Source organism: Neltuma alba, unplaced genomic scaffold (genome assembly GCF_004799145.2).
Source record: "Neltuma alba isolate B1F8T4 unplaced genomic scaffold, ASM479914v2 tig00011899_pilon, whole genome shotgun sequence".
Lineage (NCBI taxonomy): Eukaryota > Viridiplantae > Streptophyta > Magnoliopsida > Fabales > Fabaceae > Neltuma > Neltuma alba.
In genome coordinates, this window is record NW_021636497.1 from 143,453 (window position 1) to 168,709 (window position 25,257).

Below are 25,257 nucleotides of genomic sequence, written 5' to 3' on the forward strand. Positions count from 1 at the left end.
TTTTCATTGTTTAAAAGCACCTCAGGAATCGAAATGAATAGAATATAAATGCCTGCATCTTAATATAATATAAATATATTAAGAACTTGTTTGGAACTACCATAAAATCATGGGGAAATTATTAAAAAAAAACTTTGAAATTATAAAAACACAGACAGAAACCCTTGACAACTTCACTTTGAGTTTTGACGACATATTATTATTGTTAAAAGCTATAGTGAAATTGTTAAGGGTCCCTATCTGCGTTTTTGTAATTCCAAGATATTTTTTGCAATTTTCCCTAAAATCATTCAAAATAACTTTTTAATATAATTTATAGAATATAAAAAAGAGTTTTCTTTTGAATTACATAAATAAATCACACAAAAAAATTCCTCCCAAGTTTTGCAGAAGAATCAGAGAGACGAAGAGAGATAAATATGTTTAAAACCAAGGAAAAAAAACCGGACCGGACCGGCCGGTTCAACCGGAAAAACCGGTAAAACCGGTCTGCAGTCCGGTCCGGTTTTAATATTAGACCGGTGGTCCATTGAACCGTGTGAAAAACCGGTTTAAACCGGAAAAAACCGGTATTAAACCGGGTGAATCCGGTTCAGTGGGTTACCCGGTTGTATTTTTTTTTTTCACTTGTCAGCTATCTTAAACGGCACCGTTTTATTAAAAAAAAAAAAACCGCCTCTTCTCTCTTCCGGTTTTCCTGTCAAGTTCCCTCATTTCCCTTCCCTCCCCTCTCGCTCGCGCAGCACCAAGTAATGAAAACAGAGCGTAGCGGTAGCAGCAAGTACATTTCCATAGTGAAAACAAAGCGTAGCAACAAGTAGTGAGAGTGAAAATTTAGCTGAGAGCCATCTTTTTTAGTTCGAAAAGTAAGATTTTGTGGAGAGAGATTCAATGGTTTATAGGTGCACTCAATGAGAGATTTGAACGAGGAAAGAAATCCGGTAAACTGAAAGAAAGTTAGAGAGAGAGAGAGAGAGAGAAGAAGAGGAAGAAAGGTCGAAACTTCTTGGGCCTGTGCTTTTTTTTATGCGCTGATATATGATATTGGAGGGAGAAGTAGTGGGAGGGGAATTCGGCGCTCTTTCGCTTTTTTCACCTACTGCCAAAATCTTCTTTATTGAGATTTCAAAGCCAATGAAGTCAAAAACAGGGGACATAAATTCCAGGGAATTTGAAGTCGATTTTCACAATCTTTTTTATTGTGGTTTCAGCTTTCATTGGTAATCGTTTGGTTACAAAAAATATTGACTAATAATCAATATGATATTTTTAATATTATGAATTAAATTATATTATTTTAATATGACCGGTTTGACCCCGTCCGACCACGGTCTGACCAGTAAAATTAACCCTTAACCCACTGCCTACGGTTTAATTTCGGTCCGGTTTTTGTCCTTGTTTAAAACAGAATATTTAATAATTAGTTATTATTATTATTATAAAATCTGATATGTGGGGGAAGCGATGGATGGCGCCGTTGCCACCGAGTGCAGTGGGGAAAAATAACTTTTTGGCAGAACTTACTTTCAATTTTCTATTTAAAAAAATTACAAATTTCTGTAATTTGAATAATTGAGTGGGACGGCAGAAGGGGGGTAGGTCGGTGGTCGGGGATAGATACCCATTATGATTTGACTTTCCCGCCACGCAATACCGATATTTTTCATGGGTAACTTTGTCATTTCACCTTCCGTTGTTGGCTTCGTCCTCAGTCTGTCGGTATACTAGAAGTGTTTAGACATAAACAAAATCATAATTTTAAAATATATTTTATGTAAATATAAAATAAATATGTAAAAAAATTTATTTTGATTACGAAAAAGTATTTTTAGGGTACCTAAACACCCTTTTAGGATAGATACCCAAATTCCTTTGTTATGACCCACTTAGTACATGTTTGGATGTGTTCTGTTAGTGTCTTGAAAATAGTAAAACTGAGGTTGCAAACTAAGTTGGACAAAAAATATTGTTTGGCTGGGCTAACTTTTCTAAACAATTTTTAATTTTCAACCTCAGTTGGATTTAATGGAGGAAAATCTAACTTTTCAAACTGCAGTTTCAAAAGGTGATCATTAAAAATGAGCATCACCGATTTACCCGCACATTTTCTCCTCTGCCTCATCTCTTTTTTTAAATAATGAGCTTTTATTTAGACCAAATGAATTTTAATTTACATTTATATTTGTCCATTATATATATTTAATTAATTATTTAAATGTGTTTTCATGTTTATCTATAATGTGTTGTCAAATTTTCCTCCGTAACAAATATTTTTATTTTATAATTTACAAATAAAACTATTTATTATTTTTATCATAATAATTTTATGTATTTTTTAAACTATTATCACATTAAAAATATAAAATTTCAAATATACTATTCAATAAAGTTCATGTCATTTTCAGTCATTTTACAACTAAACTAACTTTTTTATTGATTATCCAAACAACTTTTAAATTTTTTCAATTGACTTTTAAAAGCACCTATCCAAACAAATCTTAACTGACTTTTATTCTGACTTCAGTTACAAAACTCAGTTGAACTAGAAATTAGTTTTGTCTAACGTCAATCCAAACTTGAGACGCTCACTGGTAAACCCATGATTTTCTATTCACTCATGCATATAATTAACAAAAACTCTAATTAATTAAGCTCAAAGCCCCATTTCTCGTAGAATTAACAATAAAGAGAATATTTGTATGTGATTCCATAATATTTGCGTCTCTCCAATCCCATAACTGTTAGTGTTTGTTATAATCCGGAAAATTCCTTCCAGTTCCTCTACACTCCTGACGTTACGGTGCATTTTAGAAAAAAATATACTTTCTTAATATAAAAACTAATAACTAATCTATGGATATTAAGAAAGTTAGTTTAAATTAATTTTTTTTGTAATAAATAAGTATTATATTTTCTAAAATATCCTTATTAATAAACATAGTAAAATTACTTCTCAATAAAAACTTCTTAACACATCTAATCACCATAAAAATTGTTTGAAGGTAAAATAAATTGAAGGTTTTATGTGTATGACTACAGTTAAATATCTAATTATTTTGTTGAGGAAAAAATATCTAATTAGTTTTTATATTAAGAATAAGAAATACGATAAAATAGAAGCAAGCACGACACACAGGCATCTCAACGCCAGTCTGGAGTTTGGAGTGTCAAAGTTGTTGGTCGGGAGACTTTGATAGCTAGGCTGCGCTTTAAGCCAGGTTGGCGTACAACTGTAGATAGCAAATAACATTATGTTAACAAGTTTGATTAAACGGAGTTTAGAAATAAAATCATGCTATCATCGATTTTAAGGGGAAATAATTAAAAAAGAAGTTAAAAATTACTAAATCATAAATCAGATTTAGTAACAACACTTTATTTGGTGTTAATAACACTGTCTTTGCAAATGACACCAAATTTTTATTAACATGATTTGGTAACAATACTTTATTTGGTGTTAATAACGCTATCTTTGCAGATGAAACCAAATTTTTATAACATTTTTTATTTGGTATTTAGCAATTTTCAACTTTTTTTATGTTTTTTCTCATTTTAATTGTTCTATGATGACTTATTATATAATTTACAAATATAAGATTTTATTATACTCCTCTGATTCTTAATATAAAACCTATTTAATTAATTTGATTAGATTAAGGAAGTTAGGTAGGTGAATTAATTATAAGAAATATGACATGTTTTTCCTAAAACATCATAATTATCTTTCTTAATATCATTCTTCCCTCTTCTACTTGATTATGATTAAAAGAGTATTTATAGAAATAATTTAGAAAAAAATGATAAATATGAAAAATAGGTCTTACTCATAAATATTGAGCACCAAGATATTTTTTTATTTCATTGCTCCAAAAATTTAAAATTGTAGTAAAATTGTCTCTCGCCACTTTACTATTAAAATATTGACATTCACCAAAACTTCCAATTATGATCACAAACCATGTGCATACGCACACATATGTAAAAAAACTGTCATTAGTCACATTTTCAGAATAATTTATTAAATGCTGGTCAAAACAAAAATGCTGCAGAAGATGAAAATAAATTATATAATGATCATGGCTTTTTTAGAATATGGCTGATGTACTATTTCTTATTATTAATATAAAAGCTATATATCTAATGTGATAAAATTAAAAAAATTAGCTGTGTTCTGACTTCTCTATACTACCTTTTTTAATCATGTACACTAAAACTATCTTGTGGTAGAAATACCTCACAAGCAATAGGGATATTTGTGGAGAAAAGATTATAATTTTAGAAAGTAAATTAGATTAAGGTCTTATATTTAAGATTAAATTTAATCTCTACCTAGTTCTTATATTAAATACGAGAAGTAGTATTGACAAGAGGGTTTACATATTATTTTCTTTTATGCCATTTGGTTTATTATGAGGCTATTTATTTATTTTTCCAGCATTATCAAAATATTAATCAGAGCATGAAAAGTTAATGTGTATGTTCAATCATACCTTTGATATGCGTATGATTTAATTTTGGAAATGTGTCGGAAGACGCGGTAAGTTGTGACTACCTAATCACAGAACAAATGCACGATTGATGGGAAAGTCAAATCAAAAATTGTATTTAGTAGGTGAAAAATTTAATTCTGAGGACTTTATTCTGCTTGACTTTTCTAAATTGTTGCCCCGTGAAAATATCACGTACGGTTTGTCTCGTGAAATTTCATCCCCAGACAAAAATATATTGGCAGATGAGCCCTACAATAATAACTGTTATTATGAAAAGAAATTTAAAAAAATAATGTTAAGCATAAAACTAAAATAAACATTAATTTTAACATGGAATAGATTTATTAGTTATTATGATAGTTTTTATCTTGTTTATACGCCCTTTGTACGGATATATGCTCTTTGTAATAATTTAAAAGTACAAGACATTTTGTTTTGACAAATTTATCAACCACAATAACTTTGATCAAAACAGTCTAATTTTGACAACCCAAAAACAAAAAAAACACTCAGCATCCTTAGAAGCCTTGCGTTGCTGCTTTAAAAATTTTAAAAATTTAAACAATAAAATCATAAAATGTCTTTCAAATGCTACCTCCAATCCTAATTATATAAGAGCTAGTTGACTAATTTGAAGATATTAAGAAAATAAATTGAGTTAGTTATTTGTAATAAATATGTATTGTCTTTTCTAAAATATTTTTGCTAATCAAGTTTTAGTTAGAACTATCATTATTAAAGGGACTACCTTGGAATAAAATATATAAATATGAGAGATAAAGTGGACGAGAGTTTATAATTATGACCAAAATAAATGTCAAACGAGATCTTATATTAAGGATCGGAGGTAGTATTGAGACCAATAGTAAAATCTACCATTTAATTGACTTCAAAGAATTATGTGTGTACTTTTGTATTTGGTTAGATAAAATTTAAAAGTCACACTTTTTTTTTCATATATTTAATTTAATAATATCAACTACTACTTCTAAGAAGCGTTAAATTAGCTAGTTTGACTCTATAATTAGGACGGAGGAAGTAATCCATTTCTGTTGACACGGTATTTTACCACTCTTCAACTAAGCCTAAAAATGCTGCTTTGGATGATGTTTGCATGAAAGGGATGATGGGCTTTGCTTTCAGCAGAAGCAAAAGCAGAAGCAGTGGAAGGACCTTTTAATAATAATAATAATAATCAATAATGCAGCCTTTACCAGTAGCAATTACTTCTTGCACGCAGACCACCTTGCTCAAGCCGAAAATAAATATTCTTTTGATCCTTAATTAATATATGATTTAATTATTAAATTAATTTTAATCTTAAATATAAAATTTATCTTTTATATTTATCAATTTTTTAAAATTATCTTTATTTATATTCCTTTAACCGTGCATAATCAAATAGGAGAAGAAGAGAGAATATTAAAGAAGATAATTATGATGTTTTAGAAGAACATGTCATATTTTTTATAATTAACTAATTTACCTATTTTTTTAATCTAATTAAATTAGGTAAATAGTTCTTATATTAGTTAATTACATTAGTAGTTCTAAATTCTAATAAGCTTTATTTCGTTTCCCACTCTCTTTCTGCAATGTGTTTTCCTTTAAGGTCCTAGACATCGAAAGTTACAGACTTATTTGCCAAAAGGAGAAAAGTTACAGACTTTAAATGTTTCACTTCGCCTCTTCACAAGAAAACAACAAAACCCTAAATTCTAGCTAGTGCGAGTGACATATGTACAATTTATTCACATGCAATGGTCAATACGGACCAGATTTATCGGTCCCAAAAAAGGGCCTGCACTTTTTTTGTAATTTCCATTTTTTAAATTGAGAGTTATATGCTTTACAGCAGAGAATCCCAGATACAGTCAAGGCTGAAGAGGTGGATTGTGGACTCAAACCTATAACATGTCATGAAATTCAAAAAAAATTGCCGTCACGCTAATTGGAGTTTGAACCTAAAAAAGTGAAGAACAGATAGATACGAAATGGTTTAAAGTGGCCGAATCCTTTTTGTCTGCTGTATCCAAATATTTTATTAAAAGGGTTCGGAATTAAGATCATTGAAAAGAAGAACTGGGGACAGTGAGATCCAGTGGTCATGATCATAAACGGGGTGTGTCTTCACGGGAAAGAGTACCCAAAAAAAAAAATCAATAATTGTTCAGATAGACGCAGAAGGAGGAGGAGGACGAGAAATTATGGAGTGATCAGTGAGGCATGGAGATACAGTGACATATTTTGAAGTCAACGTTTGTGAAGATTAAGATTTGGGAGGGTGGAAGAGAAGATGTGGTCAACGCCATAAGAGGAAGAAGAAGCTTATCAGCTCACAACATGGGAAACTTATCAAATGGTCAAAGGCAGTGTACAGAGTGGATGATACTATGATCTAAATTCTTGGTCAGCATTACAAAACATTATGAATTATGGGAAATCACAAACTCTTGAAATCATTGGCAGGTTGAAGCCTTTTTTAATGTATGGTTTTATCCAGTTATTAATATAATTGTCCTTGAGAATAAAAAAGAAGGAAATCATTGCCAGGTGCTGATAGGCTTATGTCGGGCAATTGAAAAAGAAAAATAAATAGCAAATAGGCGGCCCGCGTTTCATCAAAGCTGTGGGCTCTGACCTTTTCTGGTTTAATTTGTGGGCCGGTGAGTGTCTTAACATTGGGCCTGTTCTTGTATGATCCACTTTAATCATGTGACGTTCAAGCGGGTATGAAAACAAACCAGGCCTAGTTTGAACTTCAAAACCTTAGCCTGTGCTTTTTTTTTAAGCCTCAGGCCCGAGCTAACTGTTTTTGATAATAAGGACAAAGTCGGTTAGAGATGAAATGTTAAAGACAGAGATACCGCAGATAACAACATCCGCCACCACCTAGAGCTACTTAGAATGTATGCCTTTAAAAAGATCTCATGCTCAAGCTTTGAAAGGCTATAAATACTTAAATAGGCTTTGATCTACTCCCATCATATCCAAGGGCTAAAGAGTAAAGACCAAGTCAATACTCCCTTTTTTTTTTTTTCACCCCCTCAAAGAAAGTGTTATTACTTCTTTTTACTCAAACGAGAGTTAACACAATTGGTTAAGCATTGATAATTGGATTCACGGTATATACAATAGAACCTGCATGATAAGATATAAAAGAACCATTGGCTTCTATGCAGATTAGATGAGATGTCCTTCACACAACTACTGAGATGTATCTTCTTTTTATTTTCCAAATGATCTTAGTGAGTTAAAAATGACACACTTTTATATGTGGAAATGGAAGTGAACATAGCTCTCCCGCGAACTTAAATATAAGATCATCACGTGTTGAGCCCAATCAAAAGAAAAATCGAGGTCAGTTACTGTGTGTGGATATGTATAATATTTGCATGAAACTCGATCTACACATTCGGTGAAATAACTATAAAAAAATGGGTTACAATAGCCAGGCGTGTCACCCGTGGAGTTCTTTCTCCTATATAATGTCGTCCTAATTGGAAGAATAGAATGCAAATCTGAGAGCTAAATCTCAAGACTCTGCTACCAAGTCCTTCTCTTACCAGAAGCTTCACTTCACTTCGATGGAGTCTCCTCAATTAGCTGAAGCCGATCATCAGCTTAGAGTTGTGTTTCTTCCATTCTCATCAACAAGCCACATCATACCCGTCGTTGATATTGCCAGAATCTTCGCCATCTTCGGCGTCGACGTCACCATCATTGCCACCCCAGCCAACGCCGCCATTTTCCAGAAATCCATCGACCGCGACTCGGCTCGTGGCCGCCCCATCAGAACCCACATTGTCAAATTCCCATTCGCTGAAGTGGGTCTTCCCGAAGGCATCGAAAACTTCAATGCCGATACTCCTCCTCACACGCCCTCCAAAATCTTCCAGGGACTCTCTCTTCTCAGAGACCAGTTCGAGCAATTGTTTGAGGATTACCAAGCTGATTGTATCGTCACCGACATGTTCTTTCCTTGGAGTGTCGAAACGGCAGCTAAGATGAACATTCCGAGGTTGATTTTCCTCAATGGAAGCTGCCTCGCTCACGCTCTTGAACATGCCATCGACAAGTACCAGCCTCACCGGAGGGTGGAATCCGGCACTGACAGTTTCGTCATTCCTGGTTTGCCTCACGAATTAAGGATGACACTTTTGCAGGTACCAGATTGGCTCAGGACAACAAACACGTTCACCCATATGATGAATGCGATCAAAGATGCAGAGAGAAAGAGCTTCGGGTCTCTGTTCAATAGCTTCTCCGCTCTGGATGGGGATTACACCGAGCATTACAAGAAAATCATGGGAACTAAGAGCTGGGGCGTGGGCCCAGTTTCCTTGTGGGCCAATCAAGGCGAGGATAAAGCTGAGAGAGGACGCGCCAATGTCAAAGAAGAAGAAGGGTGGCTTAAATGGCTTAACACGAAAGTAGAGGACTCTGTCATTTATGTCAGTTTTGGAAGCATGAACAAGTTCCCTCCTTCTCAGCTGATCGAAATAGCTCATGGCCTGGAATCTTCAGGACACGATTTCATCTGGGTGATTCCCAAGAAGGAAAAAGGACATGAAGGTGTTGAATTTCTCGAGGAATTTGAGAAGAGAGTTAAAGAAACCAACAAGGGTTACGTGTTTAAAGGTTGGGCCCCACAGTTACTGATACTGGATCATCCTGCAATTGGAGGGATCGTGACTCACTGTGGATGGAACACGATAGTGGAGAGCGTGAACGCAGGCTTGCCAATGGTGACGTGGCCTTTGTTCGCAGAGCAATTTGGGAACGAGAAGCTGCTTGTGGATGTGCTGAAGATTGCAGTACCAGTGGGATCGAAAGAATGGAGAAACTGGAATGACTTTGCAGAAGAAACAGCTGTGACGAGGGAGGAGGTAAGAAAGGCCGTGGCTTCGTTGATGGGCGAGGCAGAAGAAGCTAGAGAAAGAAGAAGGAAAGCGAAAGAGCTGAGCCAAGAAGCGAAGAAAGCAATAGAGGTTGGCGGGTCTTCGTACAACAGCGTTAAGGAAATAATTGAAGAGATCAGAGCATTCAAGAGCCGCAAGGTTATAACCAAGGCCTGATTAATTGAATCTAAAAAATCTATGGCTTGTGGGTGATGGAAATAAATTAAGGGAGCGGGATGGTTTTGAATTTCTGAGGTATCAGAAGGGCGACACGACAGGAAGAGAATGAAGGGAGGATGTTTGGAGAACTAGGTTGTCTTACAGAGGCAAGAGAGATCAGGGCCCTCACGTTTTCAGGGCAGGCTGGCTTTGTTATTTTGGAAGGTTATATTAGTTTTCCTTGTCTTTAGAAGTTTGAAGAAAATTATGCTAATAAAGCCTCAGTTAAATGATAGTCTAATGCCTCTTATTTAGAGGCCGTTTGGCACACAGAAGAAGCTAGAGAAAGAAGAAGAAAGCGAAAGAGCTGAGCCAAGAAGCGAAGAAAGCAATAGAGGTTGGCGGGTCTTCGTACAACAGCGTTAAGGAAATAATTGAAGAGATCAGAGCATTCAAGAGCCGCAAGGTTATAACCATGATTAATTGAAATGGCTTTGGGGAGCGGAAATAAATTAAGGAAGCGGGATGGTTTTGAATTCTGAGGTATCAGAAGGGCGACACGACAGGAAGAGAATGAAGGGAGGATGTTTGGAGAACTAGGTTGTCTTACAGAGGCAAGAGAGATCAGGGCCCTCACGTTTTCAGGGCAGGCTGGCTTTGTTATTTTGGAAGGTTATATTAGTTTTCCTTGTCTTTAGAAGTTTGAAGAAAATTATGCTAATAAAGCCTCAGTTAAATGATAGTCTAATGCCTCTTATTTAGAGGCCGTTTGGCACACTGAAAAGTTGGCGAAGGAAAAGAAAAATCGTGATTTTCCATGGACAAGGCGAGTTTGGTTGCCAAACTTTTCAAGAACCCATTTTCTGGCGGTGGTGAATTTTTCTTTAAACATGGCAAGATAGGAAAATCTTAAATATAATTTTGCCCGAGGTTCTTCTTCTCGTTTAGGCCTCTGATTCTTCTTGTTTAAGCCGATGGTATTGAGGGAGTGGAGAAAGACATTATAGTTGAGAGGAAAGTGGGTCCAGGGAAGGCCGACACTGTAGGACCTTTTTTTTTTTTTTTAAAAAAAAAAAAACGAAACACTCTAATTTTTGAACCAAAAGGTTGAAGACCTTGGTTCGAAAACCAACTCGCATGAAAATTCAAGATCTATATGAGCAGGAACGCTTCTGTTTAAGGTGTGACCTAAAAGCAAAATAAAAAAATAAAAAAAAATCCAACAAAGTTAGCCTTAAGATGAAGATGAAACCAGAGAAATGAAAGTAACGAAGACCACCCAGTATAAGCTCAAGTATATATGGAGAGGAAGGATGTTTCTTTAAATTATATATGTTTTGTTTAATACTTAAAAAACAAAGACAGAGTTTAATAATATACACAAGAATGAGACAAGATGGGAGTGCAATGCTTTCATTCTAACTGGTCAATTCTCATGTATTGATGCTTTTGATCCCAAGTGAAACATTTTTATCATAATACGAGACAGTTCCTACTTAAGAAGAATGAGTTTAACTCAAACAAATTCAAATTTCATGTACTCAGTCATAATTGAACCAAAGGCCAAATTTGAATTTGGAGTTTTAAATTCAAATTTTTATATTTATACTGAATGTTTATATTTATTTATTTAAATTATAATTTAGCACAATAAATTATTAATTTTTTATTATTGAATTTTTTAATAATATTATTAAATGTTAAAAAAACCATTTTTATTTAATAATATTATATTCTTTCATTAAAGGTAACATGATAAAATTGTACAATTTTCCAATCCATTTTCATCCAACCAAACATAAAATTTTTCGTCAACTTATTTTTTATTCTAATAATGCTTACCAAAATTTTTATTCTATTCCATTTCTTTTTTTTTTCTATTCCTTTTTATTCCAACCCATTTTTCCTGCCAGACCGGCCTTGTGGATGATGCTAGCCCTAGGGAAGGAAGGACTCACATTGCTCGTTCCTCATCATCAACCTGCCAGGCTGCCACGTTTGCACCCTTCCCCTCATCCATCGTTCTGCTTTCTTCGTGCTGGTGGGCATCGTCCATTCCGTTAAGACCTGCGGCTCACTCTTCATTGCCCACGCTTCTTTTCGAATTCCGGGTCATTCTCTAGACCCAACTCTTTTTTGTCCAAACCCAATTAAACGTATTACGACCTAGTCCGATGCCTTTTTATTTTTTTTTTCCCGCTTAAAAAGTGGCAAGCTGCAGCTTGAAAGAGGAAATTAAAAACTAGCTAATAGGGGCTGCTCCCTCCATCATCCTCTTCTTATCCAAAAGGACGCAAGATCTGATCTGCATATTCCAGGCATTTCCTTCAGTAAGATAAGTTCATCCGTATCCTTATGGGCTGTCCGCGCGAGAATATTGGCGCATTGCACAGTCTCGCTTTGACCGTAATTAATCTCCAAGTTCAGCTGTCTTGTTTCCTCAATATCTGGTCTAAAAGGATGATCTTCTCCACCATCACGCAATAGACAAGTCAGTGCATCTAAGATGCACATCTGTAATCCAAAGCTCTTGGCAAACTTGTAACCCCGTCTTGATTGCCAAAATTTCAGCCACCGCAATTGGGTATACGCCTAAATTCTTTTCGGATCCGATCACCCAATTTCCCTCGGCATCTCGAACTATCCCTCCACAGGCTGTGGTTATGCTCTTTAACTGTTGTTAGAGGTCTCCAAAAAGTTTGGTTGTAATTCTGTCCTACAAATATCTTGTGTTTATATTTCCCATCAGCAGTCTCTTCCATGAGGTGAAACAAGCACTGCTGGACAACTTCATTCAGGGTTCTCCTTGTCCCTTCGAATAACCGAGAGCATCTTGCTTTCCATATTAACCAACATGCATGAGCAAAGACCTTACTCCACGGCCATCTATCCATCTTCTTCCCAGGTTTATGTTTTGAATTCCACTGTAGCCACACCTGTAAATCACAAGCTAGATTTATGTCTCTAGGTGTTTTCCCCTTTTCCCTGGCCAACATTAGATCAGTATCTTCCTAAAACCGAGGGAACAAGTGAAAATTCTGCCGTTATTATCCCTATACAAAAGATCTCTTTCAAATATTAAAATACCAAGGATCGTTTGCCTCGCGATTTTGTACGTTCGACTGAACAAATCGAGTCATGCATGAAGGTACACCATCAAAGGAACTCTAACCAAACTGCGTTGCCAAAAGGATGCATCAATTCTGATGCGATGTCTTGTCCGCTTGATTGCATCGTCCCCCACTTTTCATTTTTGGCATAAACGGGAAAACAGGCGTGGGCACAGAAAAGACAGCAAAATAGCTATTCGCATAGAAATGCAACAACAAAGATTACTAATAATGCACAGCAAATTTCTGCTATCGATATCACCATCGAGGATGGTTGATTTGAATTTCAAAATGTTATATATCAACACTTGTCCATACCTTAGAATGCATAAACAATTAAACTTAAGATCATGAAAGTCCACGGATTTTGGCATAGGAAACCAACAAATAAAAGCCAGTTTCTGGACAGAACAATTAACAAGTGATCAACATCTAGCATAGCATAAACAGTTCCTAAAGTAAGCTGATCTAGCACTAAACAAGAGCTGGGTAATGCTTTGCCTGCTGCCGCACTCTTCTCTTGTACTCCACCGCATCCTGCATAAAGTGGGGCGTAAAGATGTGCCTTTGATAATACGGAAAAAACCCAATACATTTAACATAGATAAGCACTTCTGAACACCATTTCTCGTGGCTCTATGTACAATCAACCATAACTAAGGAGTCATAACAGTGATTACCACATGCCAGAACGCTCCAACAAATACAATGCAGATTCAGCCAACTAGCCTCAGTTTAATTAATCAAATATTCAGATTCTACAAGTTGTTCTCCATCATTCAATGACATTAATATAATGTATTGTAAGACCTTCAATGGGCAACTGGAGAATGCAGGACTGTTTAATTAAAATACCTGGATGAAGAGATGATATCCTTCTGTCTGGGCAGGATCAGCAGGATTAGGCTGGTCAAGTAAGTCTTGTATACCAACAAGAATCTGCTTCACAGTTATAGCTGGTCTCCATCCCTGCATGTAGAATATGTTCGAAAATCCCATTCATGTTGAAAACTGTAGAAGTATACAAGTAAAATATGTAACTTAATTTCAAATAGTCTCACATTTATCAAGAGAAAAACTTACACTGTCCTCATTAAGTATAGACAGACAGACAGTTCCAGAAGGGTAGACATTAGGGTGGAAGAAACCTTGTGGAAATCTACACTTTGGAGGCTTACTAGGGTAGTCTTCACTGAAGTGTAGCGTAAGTGGGAAAAAGCCACCCTCCCAATCAGTCTGCAGCATTTGCATACAGGAGTCAGAAAAGAAGTGCTTCATTTACACATGGCCTTGAGGACAAAATAACTGCCGTATTTTTCTTGAAATGCAAACTAAAAAAACAAAGGTAAAAAGAAACAGAGAAAGAGAAAGAAAGAAAGCTTTGAAACTCAAATCGAACTTTTTCTTTTTTTGGTCACACAAATTGGACTTCCTTTTAAACATGCCCGAGAGTCTAGGTGTCATTCCAAATAATTTGATCAATTAAAGGATCCTGACAATGTGCTATCTCAAATCTGGATCATCTCCATGTAGTAAGTAAACACACGGTGTATCTAGATTCTAGAATCTAGAGAGACATAGAAAGAAAACAGGGAACGGGTGGTAAAAAGGTGAACAGAATACACAATTCCACGCTTTTGTGACACTCTCTCCAAAATACATGGTGCATTACTGCAGACGATCTCAATCCATGCTATCTCAATGCAATATTTTAAAATTCAGCATGCCTATGTTTAAGACGCATCAACACCACAGGTTCCATCCCCCTTTTCTGCGGGCTGAAATGATTATTTATGAAGTCTCAAGCTCAAGCAAAGAACCAACCCCTGCTTAAATTATCAAACAACGAACTCAAAATGCATTTTATGATTATATTATGCAAAGTAGGGACTAGGGACTAGAACGAATGCAAAGGATTGGCTGGTAACTAGCGTATAAACATGTTCATACGAAATAATGTCTTTATAGGCCCGACCAAGGCGATCCGATACGAAAGACACCCATAAAATGCTAGAGTCCTTACATCTAACGCCGAGGCCCTGAAATTAGCATGCTCAGATTAATAGAAGGTGTTAAAGCAACAAAAATATGCAATACAAACACAAAAGGCAGAAGATACTGTCAAAATTTGTTAAAACAATCTCCCCACTTCACAATTATCTGGTTTGCGTTTCTTTCCCATAATTTTAGGCAAAAAAGGAATTAATATTCTGCTAAGGCAAACGCCATACGACAACCAGCACCATCCTGTAGAATTATGACTATATAGACATAAATTCCATTTCTCACGAATTACAGGTCTCCCCCACTTGAGTGTGTGTCTTTCGTTTTTCTTTTTTCCCCTTTTTTTTTTGTGTCAGTAGAACAAGTTAAACAAACGTTAAGAAAAATGCACACTTGGGGGAGGCTATGAACCATCAGATACTTTTTACGACATAATAGGAAAGAAAATTGCTGAATGATTGGAAATAAAAAGGAAAAAAGAAAAGAAGGAGAACGCACCCCGGCCTTGCCAGGAATAGTGCAATGCCAAGTCATCAAATTCACGGAACCGTCTGGCAGAGTCTCTGGCTTCGCAACGAAACCCTAAATTACAGAAGCAAAACAAAATCAATCGGCAACAAACTGAAGTCCCAAAAAATTACCGAATCAGCATTGGATTAACAAAAACGGGAGAAAACAACAAAAGAAATTGAGGGACCGCAGTACGAACATGGGGATGGTTCTTACGCCAAGCCTTTCGTTCCTCGGTAAGGCGTCCACGAGCAATTCCCGACATGTCTCGCTCCTCGTTCTTCTCTCTGAAATCTCTCTCACACGCACACTCCTTTCTAAGGAAGTCAGGCCAAGTCGGCGTTGCCGCTGATATCTTATTTTAATACACGAAGCAGAAACCTCCTTTCCAGATCGATAAGAGACTTCGCCTTTATTCAGCGCTTTGGAGAACGGACGGTCCTGATCCCATCAACAGAGGTACTGCATTGTCCTTTATCTGTTTTTGAGATTTGAATAAATAAATAAATAATTGAGCCCTGAAAAGTCAATGCATTTGCCTTTATTTATTTATTCATTTTTCGTTAAAGCTCGCGTGAGAATCACGCCACCGCAGCCCAGACGCAATCCGTGACGATCCGCGACCACGAGCGCCAATGCTTCACAACGAGGATGGCATTAATACGCACTATTTTCAGAGCCCATTCTGCGAGGACTCTATTGGGTCAATATTGTCTTCTCGTGCGAATATATGAAATTGAACCATGAAATAAACGCTCTAAGAGTGCGTTTGGTATTAAAAAAATGAAGACAATGAGAAAGATGAGAATATTTTAATGTGTTTGATTTAAAAAAATTAAAAAAAATGGAGTTGAAAGTTTTTAATTGATTTTTATTACTCTTTTATTTTACATCTTCTTTTTATCAAAATTTTAAAACCATATTTTTTCAAATTTTTAAATGAAACTCATTAAAATTTTCTCCCTCTTCTCCTGCCCTTGCACTTTTTTCATACCAAACCTAGGATAAGTGATAATGAAAAAGAATATACGATAAGTTTAATGCATAGAAAACTTGAAAATATACTTCTCCGGTCCTTAATATAAGACCCATTTAACTAATTTGATTAGATTAAGGAAGTTAGGTAAGTTGGTTAATTATAAGAAATGTGACACGTTTTTCCTAAAACACCATAATCATCTTTCTTAATATTCCTTCTTCCTTTTCTACTTAATTATGGTTAGGAGAGTATCTACAGAAGTAATTTAAAGAAAATTGATAAATATGAAAAATAGGTCTTTAGAATAAAAACTAACTTAATAATTAAATTCTATATTAAGTACCCAACAAGTATTTATCTCCTTTTTTTCGATCATTTAACTTGCTTTGGTTTATCCGCTAACTTTTTCTGTCCTTGAATTATGATTCATTGGTTTAAGTGACCAAAAAATTAACTCTCATCCATCCCTATATAATAATATGGGTTATAGAACCTGTGACTTCCCCTATGAAAGGAGGCACGGGATGCCCACTAAGTTATAAACTCTTGATCGGTGGGTAAGCTTTTCTGCTCATACATGTAAATGATAATAACTTATATAGATTAAACATTTAATTTAATTTATTTTTTTGCCAGCAATAAAAATTAACTTGTGCATTTATAATTGCATTATTTGGAGTTAAAGAATTAGAATTTATAGAGCTAAGGTGCAAATTTATTTAGAAAAGTTTTTATCAGAAGTACTGAGTATAAATTTATCCCGAAAGTTTAAAATCATGTTGCTCTTTATCAATAAAAACTAATGTTAACAATTAAAATGATGATATTGATTATTAATATTTTTAATTATAAAGGATAATATTATTATAATTTTAAACTTTTGAGATAAATTTATGCTAAATTTTTGTTTGATTACCTAACGTTTCAAATTCAGAATAAATTTTCCCCCAAATTCAAATTTAGACAACTAATAAGAGTGGATGATAAAAGACAAGAGAGAGAGGGGTGACGGTGGAAGGAGGGAAGCAATGAGCTGTGCGTGTGCCCACAGGAAGAAAGAGGACGGTGAAATCCAAGAGCTCTCCCTGTCGTCACTGGGCCATTTGTGGGGAACAAACAACAAAGTTTGTCAAATGGGGCACAAGATAGAAAACGAAAGGTGGATTCAATTAACTTTCTTTACATTTTTAATTAAACAGAGAAAGAAAAAGGAGTCCCACGGTAGCGTTGTTGAACGGTCAGGAATTCAATCCATATGATCTCTCTCTTTTTTTTTTTACCAGAAAAAAGATGTCATATGGATTGAGTTATTTGCAAACAAGGAACGGTGATGATAAAAATCAACTCCACAGTCCCTCACAATACTTTTCTTTTATGAATATACTCCTTTAGTTCTAAATATAAGATCCTTATATATACTATATATAAGGGTCTTATATTTAAGATCGGAAGAGTAATATTTTTTTTTTAAAACTTCATTATTCAGAAATTTCAAATTTATCAAGAGACCTTATAGCTATTCATGGATTTGGGAAGAAATTCTTGAAAATACTAAACGCGTACATTATGAGTACTCAATAAGCTTAAATGGAGAGTGCGCAACGGCTGCTCTGTTCCACACCTAACCCCCATCACGTTCAACAAGGCTTGCCAACATTTATGAGTCATCATTATGCGATTAACGTATTGCATTCTCATGCTTGGGATCAGGGGAAAAAAAAGGTTGTTGCGAGTAATAATTGATCCTATTAATAAAGAGTTTGCCCATAACTTATAAGTTCGAAGGTTCCTGCTATTAGCGTGAGAATATTATTAAGAGGTGATCTGTAAGTATTTTTGTAAGCAATAAAAGCATATCTTGACTTTATTGAGTTTTCGGAATCAAACTCACTTAAATTTTTTTTTAAAAAAAAAAAAATTGTTGCATTCTCTTTTCAATCGTAACCCTTTGCGGTGGAATGTTTCTTTTAATTCATAATCTCTACTCCGCCACTATTGCAGAGTCCATCTTGAACCATGAGTCAGATCATTTACATTATTGCAGAGACAAAGTCAACACACTGCTACAGAGGATTTCATTCAATGCTTTCAAAAATTTCTTTCTACTTTTTTTTTTGTTACAATTTTTCTTTCTAATTTTGGTCGTTCACATGCCCTCCTAAAAATTTCCAAGACTTGAAATGAGGCTGATTAATAGCTGGACCGAACGGCACATCTTATTTTTTAAATTTACAACTCTACTCTTATCCCCTTTATCTTTATTCTTATTTCTTCACTTGGCTTGTTAAGTTATGTTTTACACGGGAAAGAGAACATAATTTAGTTTTTGCTATTTCATTGAATTTTTAATTTGAGGAAGAAAAAAGAACACCCGTACATCCGCCGAATCCTTTGAAATGATAGCATCAAAATCAAAGATGAGCTGTTGCTACGGTTCTTGAATCCGGGTCGCAAATACTTCTTCAGTTCTTAATATAAGATCTAATTATTAAGTTGGTTTTGATCCTAAATATAATGTATATTTCTCATGTTTATTAATTTTCTCATACTCCTTCAACCATAATTAAACAAAAGAGGAGCCCTATATTAAGAAAGATGATTATGGTGTTTTAGTAAAAACATGTCATACTCCTCCGGTCCTTAATATAAGACTCATTTAACTAATTTGATTAGATTAAGGAAGGTAGGTAAGTTAGTTAATTATAAGAAATGTGACACGTTTTTCCTAAAATACCATAATCATCTTTCTTAATACCTCATTTCCCTCTTCTACTTGATTATGGTTGAGGGAGTATCCATAGGGGTAATTTAGAGAAAATTAATAAATATGAGAAATGGGTCTTATATTTAGGACCAAAACCAACTCAACAATTGGATCCTATATTAAGGACCGGAGGAGTATTTCTTATAATTAACTAACTTACCTAATTTTTTAATCTGATCAAATTAGTTAAATAGATTTTATATTAAGAATAGGAGGAGTATTTACTATGGTTGCAATCTATGGATAAGCCCACTCTACCCAATTATTGCGGTGACAGTATCACACTATCACGTGCAAAATGCTATTATAAAAAAAAATCAGCATTTTTCTTGGCCGTAAAATTAAATTTAAATTTAAAATAATTCCTTTTTGAAACTTTATTAAATTTAATATGGGAGCATATTTTAAAAAATATAAGAGAGACTGGTTTTCAAGAGCATTTATGGAATAATGAGAAAAGTTACACCTCAAAATTTATTTGGTTCTTGCTTGATTCACTAAAAGGCTAATTTTCCTTCCTTCTTTTTTTTTTTTTTTAAAGAAAAAAGAGGCCTTCGGCTTCCTCATAGTCGGTACGCTCAATTATCAAATAAAATCCAAACATGTCGAATTTCTGCACTTCTTTTTTTTAAAAAAAGTTTTTCTTAAGCGTATAGAAGGTAATGAGTGCATGAAAAAAAAATCCAAACATGTTTTAGAAGTTACAAATTGACTTCCTACAAACCCAATCCCACTCTAATGCGATTTATTCTAATTGCGAATTTATCCATAAAAATTATGAAATAAATAAGAAGGATTATTTTTTGAGATTAAAATAATACTATATTTATTTAAAAATACTCCTCCGATCCTAAATATAAAACTTATTTTGTAATATAATTTGCATTACAAAATAAATCTTATATTTAAGATTAAAGGAAGTAGTTCATACTATTCACCGTTGAACATGTTGATAGGCTTAGGGGGTGTTTGACAACTTTGAAAATTGTTTCTCAGAAACACTTTTCCGCAAAACGAGGCAAACTCCTCCACATATTTATTTTGTAAATCGTAAAAGTACTTTCAAAACCATGACTTGGTTTCTATCTAAACACCCCTTTTTAAACGAAATAACTAGCAAGAAGGCACGGGCTACACACACACAAGTCAGAAGGGTGACCAAAGCGGAAGTTGCGCTGAGTTCGCCCTTGCCCTCGAAACAGGAGAATGTTTCATTTAATTGAAACCCTCGTATCCTGTACTGTGTACATGGATTCAAAAGAGTTTTTCTCACCAATCAGTTGTTTATTTCATTCCCTTTTGAGTTCATTCGTTTTATTGATTCAATATGCTGTCGTGAAATTTGAGCTAGAAGCAAGGCAAAATAAAATAAAATTTTTAGTTTCTTTCAAAACTTGTCAAAGCGTAGTCATTAAGAGCAGGGAAGCCGGTTGCATACAGATGCGGAAATATTTCCTCAAATTTTCTTTTTTTGAGTTGTAATCATAGGTAAAAGCTATTGGCCTTTATGATTTTCCATGCTTTCTGTAATATAGAAGCTATGAAAACCCAGCAGATATATGACCTTCGAGTGTGACACTCTTCTTTATTTCCTGTATCATCTTCAAGACTTGCCACATTGCTGGTCTCTGCTCAGGTGATATAACAGTGCAAATACTTGCGACCTCTGTGAGCATTCCCAGCTGTTTATCTTCAGCACCATAGTCGTTCCTCATTGCTCTAACCCAATCCTGCAAATCCATGGGCACAAGGAAGGGATGCTGAGAAGGGTATTTAGAAGTTAGAAGCTCCAGTAGAAGCACCCCAAATGTATAGACATCAGATTTAGAAGTAGGTGGGCGATTAGTGTTGCGAGTTTCAGGTGCTTTATAGGCAGCAGAATCAGGATCATCACCGGATGAAGAGTCCGCGAGAAGGGACAAACAATAGTCTGTAACACAAGCTTCAAAATCCACTCCAAGAAGGACATTGGAGGACTTTAGGTTGCCGTGGATTAATCTTGATGTTTGGTGTATGTAGGCGAGTCCATGAGCTATGTCTTCAGCTATTTTTAAGCACGATGTCCAGTGAAGAGGCTTTGCTCTTGCTGATCTTGAACCTGCAAAGATATATAGCAGAATTGTAGATTGTTGCCATCAAGTGGACGGAAACATGAGTTATCCTCCCGCTTACAGATTGAGTCCAAAAGTATGTTGTTGATTTTGAAAGTTTATTAAAATCCAACTCAACTCAAATTTCATTCTAGAACTAAATTTAAAAGACAAATGAAATCACGCAGCAATAGATGAAAAATAATATCATCTATTGCTCGCGTTCATTAGAGTGCTGAAAATGAGCCCGAAATGAGAAAACACCCATGATTTTGCGGCGGAATAATTTCAGCAAAAAATTAAAAGTTTGAGTTTTTAAGTTACAATGTTTAATGATAATGGGTGGCCGACTAGCAAAAATTCAACTGGATGGCGCGTAGTCAGCACGTCGAAAACATTCAGCCAAAGATTAACATCCACAGCCAAATCACAATATCAAGAAGAAGAGAAACCAATTACAAACCCCGTGATTATGGGCATGCATACTTTACTGAGGGCCTTTTTTGATCCAGTTAGTCCAAGAAAGCAGAATCTATCTCTGTACGAAAATTTGATAAAGAGACAGAAATAGATTTTCTTTTCATTGGCGAGTGAAAAAGAAGAAAAGTTGCAGACAGCCTAATCTAAAAGACCATGGATCAGAATACAGCAACCAAGGCATTCACTCCCGTGATTGCGGGTATGGATACTGCTGTGCTGAGGACCTTTTCGGACTTGGATACAGGAAAACAGAATCCATCATTCAATCAAACGAGATAACGACCTCAAGAGAGAGAGAAATTCATTTTTTAAAAATAAATTTATCTTTTTAATAGCAGCCAAAAAAAAAAAAAGAGTTGCAGACACACCAATCTCAAAGACACATGGATCACGACTTCACGAGATAAACCGTTGTTAAGCAATCAATTTGGTTACTAATAGATTCATCAAAAGAAAATAGGATGAATCCCATCAATCGAACTCTAGTTAGCAGAGAACAAAAAGAAACTGAGAGCCATGGGAATTACCATGAATGAGGCTGAAGAGGCTGCCATTAGACTGATAATCACAGATCACCAGCCTCTCTGTCTCAGCCTGAAAATAAGCTCTAACCGGTACTAAATTTGGATGCCGAAGCTGACCCACCATTTCCATGTGCCTCTCAAATACTTGCCCACTTGTTCTTGCACTCTTACCAGCATCTAGCCTCTTTACTGTCAAAGTGAACCTCCCATCCACGACTGCTTTGTACGTAGTCCCAATGCTACCCCTTCCCAGCAACTCGGCCGACCCCCTCATCAACTGCTCCAGTGTATACAGTTGCGCCTCTCCACAACAGAACACCAATTTCTCTCTATTATGATGATCAGCTCCATCGATTACCTCCATTTTCTTCCCCGGAGGCGCATCCATAACGTCCATTGCCGCCATTTTTGGGCTTTCCAAATTACTCGAAACACTCCGTCTCCTGACCACCGCGATAAGCCCTAGAAAAGACGCAATCAGAATCGAGGCACCAATAGTGGACCCAAGAATCAGGCTGTTACTCTTGTGCTTCTTGCTAGTCACCGAAGAAACGACGATGTTGCCCTGTGATTCAGCGCTTTGGCCCAATGAGACAGAGGCATTGGAAGAACCAAAGGTTCGAGGCCTAGGATGATCACATGCTTTGGAAATAATGTCCCCACATAGACCCGGATTCCCCGAAAACGACGCCGTGTGGAATCGAGCAAGAGTGAGAGTTGCCGGAATCGGCCCTGTGAGGTTATTGCCGGAGACATTGAAGATAAGGAGGGAGGACTGGTTCAACGGCGGAATGGTTCCATTAAAACCGTTCGACTCAAGGCGGAGGGTTACTAAATGGTCCAAATTAACTAACTCGACAGGGACTGAACCGGTGAGGTTGTTATGAGATAGAGAAAGAGTACGAAGGCGATGAAGCAAAAGAAACGAGGGAGGTAACGAACCTGAGAAGAAATTATGGTCAAGAAGCAGCCCCTTCAGGTTGAAGAGGGGGGAGAGATCGGGGATGGGACCGAAGAGGGAGTTATTGCGGAGGCAGAGGACTCGAAGCTGGTCGAGGCGAGAGAGGGTGTCGAAAGCGAAGACGCCCCGAAGACCAGAGCCCTGAAGGAAGAAGCGAACCACTCGGCCCTGTGCGCACTTCACGCCCTGCCATTGACAGTAATCGAAGCGCTCGTGAAGGACATAGAGTAGCTTGTTGTCGAGGTCGGCTTTGGACTTGAAAGAGAGCAACGAAACGGCGTCGGAGGAGAGGAGCAGTTTGGAGGTAGCCGGAAAAGACTGATAGGAAAGGACGGTGGAGAGAGTGAAGCACAAGAAGAAGAGAGGAAAGAGAGTTTCGGAAAGAGGCATTGTGATCGTGATTGTGAAAGGTTCAGAGTTCAGAAGGATCGTGTTTGAATGAAGACACAGCTCAATAGGTGAGGCATTGAGTGGAACTGCAAACAGTGCAAGTGACTGTGAGCCCCCATGCACTGAAGTGCGAAGGGGCTCAGCTCAAAAAAAAAAAAAAAAAACAGAAGTGCGAAAGGGCAAATAATTTTCTTTTGCAATTTTAATTTTAAAATGTCAGGATAAGATGTCAAAGACGGGCAAAAGAAAGTCAAGATAGGCACGGGCCAGGTATTGTATTGCTGCCCAGCTCATTAATTAAAAAAAAATACCAAAAAGAAACATTTTCTATTTTCATTTAGAAAAATCCAAGAAAAGATTGCCCAAGTAAAAAAATTATAAATAGGAACCCATTATAATATTAGATCAGGTTTTAACAACAATAGTATGAGTTTTAACAACAATTTTTATAAACAGGTTCTTGTATATAATTTTTTAATTTCAACAGTTTTTTTATGATTTTTTCTTTTTATTTTGTACTCCCTCCGTTCCTTATTATAAGAGACATTTGATGCTTATGGCATGTTCCTATATATAAGAGACACTTAAAAGTTGTCTCTACTTTTTTGTATTAATTTCCTATTTTACCCATATTTATTGTCTCTAACTCACACTCTCTCTCCCTCCCACTTCTTTCTTTCAATAATTTAATTGTTCTCTCTCATGCTCTCTCTCCTTATTAATGAGGGCATTTTTGAAAAAAAATTATATTTTTTACACATTGATTGTTCTTAACTAATTTTAACTGCTTTTTTGATCAACGTAATTCAGTTATTTGTCTCTTATAATAAAGAACGGAGGGAGTATTTATTAAGAATAAATATTGTTCATGCTCAACAAATGAGCTCGGAACAGTCATTACCTCCTCCTCCTCTTTTTTTTTTCCCCTCTCCTAGAGGTTTTTCACTTAATGTCTACTATTCTAATTAATTTAGTTTAGTAATATTCTGCTAAACAGTTTAGTTCATTTATATATATTATTGCACAATCTTGTGTTTATTTTATAGCTATAGTGGCAAAGAACCCCCAACCGCTATGTGAAGAGGTGTGTGGTGTCATTAAATTGGTGAATAGAGTATGAGAGAAATTAAATTAAATTTTCTTTAGGGATTTATTAATCAGCTTTTTGGATAATCGATTATACATAGAGGGAAAATTGAGAATGACTTTAATCAATAAAAAACAACTAAAATTAGATGTAGAGAAGAACATTTGGCACTTTGCTTAAGGAAAAAGTTTGGAATTGTTGTCTCAAGCTCTAAATTAGAAAAACAGTGATGTTTGAAATTTGAAGCATGTGACAGCACAGCACGTAAGATGCTGTTTCATTCATGAGAATGGTGCATATATAATAAGATAATTATAATTCTGTGTTATAATTAATGCAATTTGGTGATGATTCTGCTTTACGTAACACATCAATAAAATGTTTACAAATTGTTTGGCTTAATAATGTGGGAAAGAAAGGGCTGAGGATGGAGAAATGATTTTGATTAATATAACCTCGATTGGCTTGGAAAGAAGAAGGACAAAAAATTAAAATAAATCTAAAATTATAATTAACCTCATATCCAGCTTAAATTTGTTTTTTAAATGATAAATATTCCATTCATCTCATGGTATGACAACAGCATATTATTTTTCCTAGGCTCTTTCAACGGTTAGAATCGAGGCCTTTTGACTTGCTTGGTTATTAGCATGTGTTCTTTCAGTAGTATGTATAAGGGTTTTATATTTAGAACCGGAAGAGTAATAATTAATCAATTTCAATATCTATCAATCTCTGATATGAAATTTATCTCATACATACATATATATATATATATATATATCAGATGGTTTTTTGAGCAGTTTTA

At 35.5% G+C, this 25,257-nt stretch overlaps 3 protein-coding genes across 3 annotated transcripts; 1 reads left to right on the forward strand and 2 right to left on the reverse strand.

Annotated features, from left to right (window-relative positions):
• Positions 1–8,077: 8,077 nt before the first annotated feature.
• LOC114719244 (soyasapogenol B glucuronide galactosyltransferase-like) lies at positions 8,078–9,568 on the forward strand. Its single transcript, XM_028904713.1, has one exon. It carries the CDS (start codon positions 8,078–8,080, stop codon positions 9,566–9,568), a length of 1,491 nt encoding a protein of 496 aa, XP_028760546.1.
• Positions 9,569–12,882: 3,314 nt separating this feature from the next.
• LOC114719247 (SUMO-conjugating enzyme SCE1) lies at positions 12,883–15,592 on the reverse strand. The gene is made up of 5 exons (XM_028904718.1): positions 15,374–15,592; positions 15,163–15,246; positions 13,744–13,896; positions 13,516–13,629; positions 12,883–13,197 (listed from the first exon to the last, which is right to left on the reverse strand). Exons 1-5 carry the CDS (start codon positions 15,437–15,439, stop codon positions 13,135–13,137), a joined length of 480 nt encoding a protein of 159 aa, XP_028760551.1. The 5' UTR covers positions 15,440–15,592; the 3' UTR covers positions 12,883–13,134.
• A 4,680-nt stretch (positions 15,593–20,272) lies between these two features.
• On the reverse strand, positions 20,273–23,487 carry LOC114719205 (probable inactive receptor kinase At5g67200). Its single transcript, XM_028904662.1, has 2 exons — positions 22,015–23,487; positions 20,273–21,015 (listed from the first exon to the last, which is right to left on the reverse strand). The coding sequence occupies exons 1-2, from the start codon at positions 23,360–23,362 to the stop codon at positions 20,456–20,458; spliced, it is 1,908 nt and encodes a 635-aa protein (XP_028760495.1). The 5' UTR covers positions 23,363–23,487; the 3' UTR covers positions 20,273–20,455.
• Between the last annotated feature and the right edge of the window lie 1,770 nt (positions 23,488–25,257).

Excerpts from the sequence above, each read along its gene's own strand:
- LOC114719247 (XM_028904718.1), bottom strand. The coding sequence starts at position 15,439 with ATGTCGGGAATTGCTCGTGGACGCCTTACCGAGGAACGAAAGGCTTGG. Across the intron at positions 13,897-15,162 it reads CTATTCCTGGCAAGGCCGGG|ACTGATTGGGAGGGTGGCTT; the intron begins GTGCGTTCTCCT and ends CAAATGCTGCAG. Across the intron at positions 13,630-13,743 it reads CTATACTTAATGAGGACAGT|GGATGGAGACCAGCTATAAC; the intron begins GTAAGTTTTTCT and ends TTCTACATGCAG.
- LOC114719205 (XM_028904662.1), bottom strand. The coding sequence starts at position 23,362 with ATGCCTCTTTCCGAAACTCTCTTTCCTCTCTTCTTCTTGTGCTTCACT. Across the intron at positions 21,016-22,014 it reads CCTCTTCAGCCTCATTCATG|GTTCAAGATCAGCAAGAGCA; the intron begins GTAATTCCCATG and ends ATATCTTTGCAG.
- LOC114719244 (XM_028904713.1), top strand. The coding sequence starts at position 8,078 with ATGGAGTCTCCTCAATTAGCTGAAGCCGATCATCAGCTTAGAGTTGTG.